Source organism: Planococcus citri, chromosome 5 (assembly GCF_950023065.1).
Source record: "Planococcus citri chromosome 5, ihPlaCitr1.1, whole genome shotgun sequence".
NCBI classification, from domain to species: domain Eukaryota; kingdom Metazoa; phylum Arthropoda; class Insecta; order Hemiptera; family Pseudococcidae; genus Planococcus; species Planococcus citri.
Window position 1 is genome coordinate 61312837 of NC_088681.1, and position 10395 is coordinate 61323231.

Sequence of the window (10395 nt, forward strand, 5' to 3'; positions counted from 1 at the left end):
TTTATACCATGTTTAATTCTGTGGAAATTGATTCGTAAGGTCGACTTTGGAAGAGTGGACGAAATATTTTGAATACCTAATTATACAGTATGACACAAAAGTAGTGCTCGGTGGCTTTTATTTCCAAGTGAAAAAAGCTAGCGAGATGAATGAAGCGGCGTTGAGTTGGAAAAAATACCTAAGGGCTTTCAAAAGCGACATTAGAAAATTTCAGGGCCCAGCACAGGGTGCCCACAAATTGAAAAACCGGTTTGGTCAAAAAATTCAAACTGTTTTTTATTGGCGCAATGTATTCTACACACTAAGGCGACAAAAATATGATATGAATTTTTTGAAACCGGTTCATTAATTTGCAACCAGTTAACAAAAAATACTCAAAAATAGTAGATAGAGAAAAAAGCTTGAAACAAATGTTGTAGAGCGTGAAAAATTACACAATTCTGTCTAATCACGTTTTGAAACCGGTTCATTGGTTCACATTTAGCAACCAGTTTTTGACAATCGCCTAAAAATTGAAGATAGAGAGAAAAGCTCAAAACAAAAGTTGTGGAGCGTGAAAAATTGAACCATTTTCCCCGATCAAATCTCGAAACCGGTTCATTCATTTGCAACCAGTTATCAAAAATTATCCAAAAAATTGTAGATAGAGGAAAAAGCTTGAAACAAAAGTTGTAGAGCGTGAAAAATTACACAATGCTGTTTAATCTCATTTTGAAACCGGTTTATTGGTTCAAATTAGCAACCAGTTTTTGACAATCGCCTAAAAATTGGAGATAGAGAAAAAAGCTCAAGACAAAAGTTGTGGAGCATGAAAAATTGAACCATTTTCGCTGATTCGATTTCGAAACCGGTTCATTAATTTGCAACCAGTTAAGAAAAAATACTCAAAAATTGTAGATAGAGAAAAAAGCTTGAAACAAAAGTTGTAGAGTGTGAAAAATTACATAATTCTGTCTAATCACATTTTGAAACCGGTTCATCAGTTCGCATTTAGCAACTAGTTTTTGACAATCGCCTAAAAATTGGAGATAGAGGGAAAAGTTTGAAAAATAGGTTGTAGAGTATGAAAAATTGAACTATTTTCGCTAACCAGATTTTGAAACCAGTTCATTAATTCGCAGCAAGCCATCGGAAGTTTCCTCGTTGCAAATTAATTAGCCATTTTCAAAATCCGATCAGTAAAAATGGTTCAATTTCTCACTCTCTACAACTTTTGTTTCAAGTTTTTTTCTCCATCTTTAATTTTTAGGTAGTTGTTAAAAACTGGTTGCTAAATGCAAACCAATGAACCGGTTTCAAAATGTAATCGAACATAATTGTGTAATTTTTCACGGCCTACAACTTTTGTTTCAAGCTTTTTTCTCGATCTTCAATTTTTATGTAGTTTTTGATAACTGGTTGCAAATTGATGAACCGGTTTCGAAATCCGATCAGCAAAAATGGTTCAATTTTTCATACTCTACAACAAACTTATGTTTCAAACTTTTCTCTCTATCCCCAATTTTTAGGCGATTGCCAGAAACTGGTTGCTAAATGTGAACCAAGGAACCGGTTTCAAAATGTGATTAGACAGAATTGAGTAATTTCTCACATTCCACAACTTTTGTTTCAAGCTTTTTTCTCGATCTTCAATTTTTATGTAGTTTTTGATAACTGGTTGCAAATTAATGAACCGGTTTCAAAAAATTCATATCACATTTTGTCGCCTTTGTGTGTATAATTCATTACGCCAATAAAAACCAGTTTGAATTTTTTTACAAACCGGGTTTTCAATTCGTGGGCACCCTGTGCTTGGGCCTGAAATTTTCAAGGTTGCTTTTAAAAGCCCTTACAAGTTGACGATTTTGGAATTTCATTAAAATTTGACATTTTTCAACTTGTAAAAAAAATAAAATAAAAATTCGAAAGGTTGAACTTATGCATGATTAAATTTTACGACCATTTGACTATACTTTAAAAACTACTTCCTAAGAATTTTGACGAAAAAACATTACCTACTTACAATTTTTAGTCAATTTGCCAAAAATTGACAGTTTCTGATAATTTTGATAAAAAACGGTGATTTTTGACAATTAGCAAAAACAGGTTTGTTTTACAATTTTAGCAAAAATTAGCCTTTTTTGACATTTATTATTTTATCATATTATGTAAATGAACACTTTTTGAAAATTTTGACAAAAATGGCACTTTTTAACAATTGTGCCAAAAATGGACACTTTTTTGACTACTTTGCCAAAAATTGACATTTTTTTCACATTTTGCCCCAAAATTGACACTTTTGACAACTTTTCCAAAAAATTGACACCTTTTGACTTGGGAAAATTTGGCAAAAAAACCACAGCACCTTATAAGGCAATTTAGTAAAAAACAGGACTTTTGTTTGGCAATTTTGGACCAAATAGGGGTCTTTTTAAACGCGAAAAATCAATTTTTTCGAATGTTTGGGATGGGGAGGGGTACAAAAAATTAGACACTTGCAACTTTCGAGAACTGACATGCCCCCCTCCCCCAAAAGTGACCAAAAAAGACCTTCTTATCTCACAGAGCAATTTGACGTCTTCTGGAGCTATTTGAAATTACTGGAAAAAAGTCAACTTTTGCTGTTGAGGCTCCAGATCGGCTGGAAAAGGGAGTCTATTCGGCAGGTCGATTTCAGTACATTCGCCAGGTTTCAGTTCGTTGAAATGTCCAAAAATCTGCCCATTTTTTTGCTCACAAAAACAAAGAAATTTGAAAATTTCATTAATCCTCTTCGCTATAATTATTTGGACCTAGAGACCAAAACACAAAATAAATCTTCATAAACGTGGAAATAAGTGATACCCTTATGCAACATTTTTCTCGAATATTAAATTAGGGAAATATAATTTTGGTGTTTTTCAACCTTCCGTAAAACAGGTAGTCAGAATCAAAGAAAAGGTCAAGTGTACACTTATGAAAAGAATTATGAGAGGATTAAAATTGTTAAAATTTGAACTTGACACGATTTCACGAAGCTAAGAGTATTCGATTATCATTCGTAATCAACCTTATATAATCAATAAGACAAACATTAAATACGATTTTAAAACCTAAGGAAAGGTGTATCATACCTATAAGTATACGATTTACCTACTAATGACGAGCAAGTACATTTCCGATAAATTGAAATATGCGGCGGATATACCTAAATTAAAACTACTAAATGACTTCCCTATATTTATAAACTCCTCACAAAAAAATCAAAATTCGAAAACATTCAATTTTCAATTTCAAACATCAAAAAAAGTTTAAATTTATTCAGTTGTCTTATTTTGACCTCGTTCTGACGTAAGTATTTCATGAAAAAGTTGATAAAATTACACTCACGACAAAAAAATAAAAATTCTTTCATTTTCTGAATCTTTTCGAATTTTGATTTTTTTTGTGAGGAGTTCATTTCATCGAGTGAAAAGGTTTTTTCAACTTTTTTAACAGATACGTAAAAATAAGGGTCAAATGGCCCAACTTCACTTATCAAAACTTGTTTTCAAGTTTTAAATCAAAAAATCGCACTTTTTCGCAAACTTTAAATTTTTTAAAATCAACTTTGCAACATGGTACTATCTCAATTTTTTAATATGTTGTTCAGCATGAAAAGTTGTCCATAATACATTTTTTTCAGCATTTTTGAGAGTCGGAACGATATGAAAACTACGTTTTGAAACTTTTCGAGCTAATTTTTTGTACGAAAAAAAGTGGCAACACTGATTTTTATGATATCACCAAAAAGCCTTTCAAAACTCCTAACTATGGAAAAATGTTCCATTTTGGTAGGTATCGCGGTTATCGAGTAATCCACTGCATGAAATGGATGATATTTTAAGTTCACTGAAAACTTTGACACCCCCTGGCTGCCTTTAAAAATGGGCTAGAGGGCTGCGATTTGCGCCCTAGGTCATCCCTTGGGAAGGTCTTTCCACAGGAAAAATTTCAAATAAATCGCCGAACCCCCCTACCACTTCTTGGTCCAATTGACGAGGAATGACCCATAGGGAAGCCACCTCGACACCAGACCTAAATTAATATGCACCTAAAAAAGAACCACGAATGAACTTCAAGTTCAACCTATACAAAACTTCTGCTGAGTGACACAGATCGACCATCGATCGATGTAAACACCAATCCAAAAATATCGCCAGACATCACTCAGGCTCAGGTACTAATACTCGCAGAAGGCTCCATTGACGTCACGGATCCGGCGAGTAAATTTCCAAAACACATCAATCGATCTGAATAAAAGTTTTCCTAAACGTTGGATAAACATATTTTGACAAAATTGACACCCGTATCATATCTATCGTGGAAATAATCGCACATAAACAACAATGTCGTGTAGTGATTTGTAAACAATCGTCGATTCGATTCCCATTTAAAAATCGTTTCGGAAGTTACTCTAGTCCCAGTCATTTTACTATTGGAAAAATAAATCAACTCGAGTCATCAGTCATGGCTCGCTTCATCGTGGTAAGTGTCAGTTCACGTAATTTTTCAAGTTTAAAATCGCATAATTCGGGGTTTTCCTGCAATTAACTCTATCATCTACACGAGTAGGTACTTTGATGAATGTACATTATGTTGGTAATTAATTATTTTTCGTGTGAAATTTTCACAGATCGTTTACATTAGTCTATTTCTTCTATGTTTATTCATTAATACGTTCGGAATGCCCTGCGGTGGTAAAGGAAAGAAGAAAAAGAAGAAGAAAGGTGGTGGCGGTGGTGGTGGCGGCTGTGGCGGAGGTGGAGGAGGAGGTGGTGGCTGTGGTGGATGCGATGACTGCGGTGGCGGATACGGTGGATATGGAGGAGGCTACGGAGGAGGAGGTTACGGTGGAGGAGGTTACGGTGGTTGTTAATGAATTTTCAAAATAACTGGACCAGCACCAGCATCAGCACATACACTTCATCACTTCATAAGTAATATGTAATTGCATCATAATGGCGAATGTAGGTACTTGTATCCAATTTGCAAATGAAAACAATGTAAAAACCCCGCTTTAATTGATTTATTATACCATACTTCGTGATAAATTAAAGTTTCTATTCGAAGAATTGAAATACCTATCAATAATAATTATGTATATGTAAGTGCGATGTGCGAAATTATCGAGTGAGACACGACTCTTGTTGCATCTAATGACGTGGATAGGTAAACCGGTTACCTGAATGTAAATTAATGGATGAAAATCGCAGTTTCATCTCAATAGAACACTGTTCGTACGACGACGATGGTAGACTAATTCTGATAATTTATCGATTTAGGAACTAGTTAGATTAAGAAGTTTCAAGTGTACGAAATATGGGTAACCAGTTTGCCAAATTTTTAGAGATGTCAATAACTGCAAAAACTAAATGCGAGACAGAAAAATGTTTTCACAATTGCTGAAAGAATTAAATTGATCCTTGAAATTACTCTTTCATCTACACTCTACAGGGTGACTGAAAAATCACGGTTGAATATTTTTTCCAAGATTTCACGAGGAACCCAGCGAGAATTTTAGGTGCTGAAAATCCATTTTTTTTTTGTTTAGAAAATTTTTAAAAAACATATTTTTTATGGTAAAAGATTAAAATTTGATCAAAGGTACCTACTACCTAACACAAAAGTCTGATACCTATTTTGTTTGTAGCCTATTTTTAATCGCCTGAGTCGATTGGTGGTGGTTTTGAACTGTTCTGGAGCCTCGAAAAAATTAAATCTGTAATAAATACTCGTATGGTGAAAATGAAATTTTCTTATCTAGGGTTGAAAAGTACTACTTTTCCAACCTCGCGAGAATCGCTCGGATGTAAAAATAAGTACTTTCCACCCTCGTTCAGGAAAAATTACTTCATTAAACTCGGAGAAAACGTGATTTTGAACTCGTGTGAGTTGTTCCCCTCACTTCGTTCGGGTCACAAACCTCACCCTCGTCAAAAATCACTTTTTCGGCCCTCGTTGTGTAATATACTATTTCAGCGCCTAATTTTGGATTTGAACTGGCAAAAATTAAAAATTTTGAAAATAGGTAAATACTTAATTTAATCGAAAGGTAGATAATATGAGTTTATAGAGGCTGAATTTCATTTTCACCCTGTTTATACTGCATTTTTTTCGAAGACTGAAAAATCTAAATATCTGCTGGAAGCTCAAGAAGTCCAGAATGGTTCGAAATCATGACCAATCGACTTGGGAGGTTGAAAATGGAGAACAAACCAAAGTTCAGGCTTTTACGTCAATTTGATCAAATTTTTATTTTCATTTTTTTCATGTCAGACCAAATTTAAATTAGAGATTAAAAATTCGAAAAAAATTGAAAAATGAATTTCAGCACCTGAAATTTATATTAGTGGTGTTCTGGTGTATTTTGGCGATCTTTTCCAAGTTCCCTTCATCCAGTTACTCGTGCAATATAAAATCCTTAGAGATTTGAATGAAATTTTTCATACAGACTGACGGACGGTTACGTTTTCAAACTCAAAAGTGAACTCAAGATCCAAAAACATCCCCATTATTTTTCACAAAGTTCAAAACGAAAAGGACTTAAAAAATGAGGAATGAAAATTTAGTACTTATTCAGCGAATTAATTCCAAGTTACGCGTAGTTAAAACTGAAAATTCCTTGGAAGAGGGATGGAGTTGTAAATCGAAGTTTGACATTTGGTTTCAGTTTAAAAAAAGATAACGAAAAATTCCCACGTAAACAACCTAAAAGATTTTTTCGCTCAATAAATGTGTAAAATTTTGTTTTTTTTTTCTTTCAAATTTTTTAAAAATTAATGAGAACGAGAACAACGTGTAAAGATGGTTTCCATTCTCTCATTCCTCTGGAGAAATGAAAATTTCTGTTCTTTCTCCTGGTCCCTCAACAAATTTTTAGACGTTCTTTCCCTTGTTCTTTCGTTCGCACAAAATTTGATCGTTCTTCTGTTCTTCCAATCGTATTAGGGACTGAAAAAATTGAACACAAAAATGAAAAATTTATCCAACTTGAAAAATAATAAGTAAATAAATCATCCTTCTTATTGAAAAAAAAAAAAAGCTTCTTCGCTTTTTCACTGTACGCTTTAGGTTGAATGTTGAGCAAATAAATCGCAATTCACAATTCACGTTCAATTCCAAAAACTTATCAACTAAGACAAAAAAAAATTAAAAACAAAAATCGAAAGTACAAATACCTTTAAGTAGGTAGGTAATAAAAAAAATACGTAAGTACCTAATGCGTAATCTATCAAAAAATAAAAACCATTCAAAACTACGTAAAAGCAATTTAAAAAATTACGCCCACAATACCGAAATATTGCATGGTAAAAAAATCGAAGCATACCTATAGACGTAAGGTAAGTACATATGTATTACAAATTATCAAATATGGAGGAGGTATCCAATCGACTTTTATTCTAATTTTAGTTTGGACAGTTTGAACTCGATGATAGCTTCTTCATCGTTATCGAATACCCATTCTAAAATGATTTCCAAATCAGATCTTTTCCTCTTTGATTTCAAAACCTCGAAGATTTCAAAATTTTCCGTCTCGTTAATTCTCGATCGTTTGAACTTTTTCCTTTCTTCTTCATTTGGCATGTACCATCTAAGACATCTATTCAATTTAAAAAGACACTTTTTTAACACAAGGAAATTTTCATCGCGACGCGCGCATGACCTTTTCAAAACAATAAAAATTCCATCGAAAAAAATATCAACAGACAGAAAATTGTTCTTGAATTCTCGAATGGTTTGCTCGTCGCTGTAACGCAAACACCACGATATGATTCTGAGCGTACAATCAACTTTAAAAGAAAACATTTTAGAACACCAAAAACGTAGATCATAGAATTTCCGTCTAATTGATTGTAAAAATAAACGCTTTAAATCTTCCAATGCTTCATTAACAAATATCGTTTCTGCTATTTGTATCATTTCATCCGCTTCGTAATATCTATCCCTGGTATACGAACCATAAAAGCTAGAAACAAGAGATGAAATAAAATATTTTTTCATGTCCAAAGACAAGGATGCGTCTCCATGAAATATTTCGTCGATAAAATTACTGAATTTATCCCAATCCTCAAGATGGCGAGTAAAACGAATCATTAAATAATCCAAATGGTCGTCCAGTAGCAGCTGCCGTATGAATTCTTGTACAGCGCTCCGATCTGGGAGATAAAACTCCAATTTTGTTTTCAACTCACTGAAATTCAAGTTATTCACCAGCTCGGTGCAACTACCCTGGAATCTGGGAGAATCGGCAACTTTTCTTTTAAATTCTAACTGCTCGTCGCTGTCCGGCAAACACAGATCTAACAGCTCTTGAAGTGAATTAAGATCGTTGATGTCACTTCCAAATTCATCAGCTCTTTCAGTAATAATCCGTTTCCTAGAATTTGCGCTTTTCAACGATAAGAATTCGATAAAGAATTCGCAAACAGATGGTGAAAGCCGGTATCCAGAGCAGTGCAGACGGTAGTTATCTAAATATGTAGAAATGATACCGCGTTCGTTCCAGTCACTGTTCAGTAGAGATTGTCTAAAACTATCCGGGGCGGTTTTCCAAATGTTAATATAAACACACACGAAACTTGTGGGATCACGCAACAAGAATTTCATCATATAAGAGAACTGTCCAGAACTCATAAATTCTTTAGACTGTCTCCAAGCCCACAAAGCAGACTGTTTCAATGCACAATTCGGACGTCTGGAGAAATTCAAAATAATTTTATGGCACAATCGAGACAGCAAACTATGTTGTTGTTGTGAAGACAGCATGAAGAATAATCGTTCTTTATTATAATACCGATAAAGGTAAGTGTGATCGTAGAATTCCTCTGGATCATCAGAACTGAACAATATTCCAACCAGGGACTCTCGATCATTAGAATCGAAAATGTGCCAAAAGTACCTGAAAGCCGTCATATTTCTTTCATAATATTTCTTAACCAAGCCAGGTGATTGAAAGACGGGCAAGTGCGATTCCTTTTTTAAATATCTCATCTGAATGATCCAATAATTCAGCAAAGGGTATTTGGAGAAGCCATCTATAGTCGTCACTTGCTGCATGAAATCTTCAGGGAGCGAATTTATATCAAAATTCAAGATCTCATATTCCAAACAAAAGTGACTCATGATAGAGAATTTCGCAGCAGGACTCAGCTCGATGGATGATAATATTTTTCGGGCACTCATTTCATGATGAACGAAACCGTTTGAAATCCAAACTATTTTATTGAAATCGACGCGTTTTACCCCACATTTTGATAAATCGAGAGGAGTCTCACAATATTCGAGTTGTCCTATCCATGACTGCATTTCATCAAATACATCCCACAGAGCATATTCAATTTCATCTTCAACTGATTGCGGTAATTTCAAACTTTTTACCATTCCATGGCATTCCTCCTTGTACGTATCATTTATACCGAAATGTAAAATCAAATCATCTGAGGACGTTTTTCTCAAGTCTTCACTGTATTTTGCACAAGAATAATAATAGTGGTACCATACAGAGAGAGCTACTTTACGTGAGGCCATCTCTTTCAAGCTTTGTAGAGTCGGGAACACGGTGTACATGAACTGATCTTCGCGTATATCATTCTCTTCCATGGTGATTGATTGAATCTGAAATTAGACATTTATAATCAGATTACTACGAATAGACGAAATTTTTTCAGTCCTCAGTTTTCAATGATGAATAATAAAAATTTGAAGGAACAATTTGAAATGTAGGTACTAAATCGGCGTTTTCGTTCAGTATTATAAAACACAACGTAAGCAATCGAAAGTAATTCATGTAGCACAATCAGGCGCGGACTGGCCCTACCGGGATACCGGGAGTTTCCCGGTGGGCCCCTCCAAAAAAATGGGCCCTTCCACAAAAATGGGCCCTTAGTATAGATGACGGGCCCTTTGGTGAAAGAAAGGCCCTTTCATATTTTGAAATTAGTTCATCTACTTTAAATGTGAGGATCAAAATCACTACTGTCTATAGCGATTAATTTGTAATTTATATCTAAAACAACGCGGCCCGAACGTGTTGACACGCGACCCACTGTGGTTTCGTCGATTTAATATTGTTATGTGACGCTGAGGCCTGAGCGTGCTGACGTGGTACTAGGGGTGGTTTCGTGATAAACTCGCGGCAGGTGAGAGTGATCTCGGGCCTTTGTGCCCGCGAGAATAATCTCTGGCCCTGGGCCCCATGAGAGTACCCTCGGGCCTGTACGTTTCGCAAGAGTAATCTCAGGCCCTTGTACCCTGCGAGAGTAACATCAGTGCTCGGGCCTTTACACCTCGTGAGAGTAATTTCAAGCCCCATGGGCAACGCGAGATTGATCTGGGGTCCTTGGGGCCTGCAACAGTGAGAGGCCCAGAGCGAAAATCTACATGGGCTCGTTTCAA

General features: G+C 35.1%; 1 protein-coding gene across 1 annotated transcript; it reads left to right on the forward strand.

Moving 5' to 3' along the window:
* Nucleotides 1-3996: 3996 nt before the first annotated feature.
* LOC135848540 (uncharacterized) lies at nt 3997-5072 on the forward strand. Its single transcript, XM_065368465.1, has 2 exons — nt 3997-4485; nt 4634-5072. The coding sequence occupies exons 1-2, from the start codon at nt 4468-4470 to the stop codon at nt 4874-4876; spliced, it is 261 nt and encodes an 86-aa protein (XP_065224537.1). The 5' UTR covers nt 3997-4467; the 3' UTR covers nt 4877-5072.
* The last annotated feature ends 5323 nt before the right edge of the window (nt 5073-10395 follow it).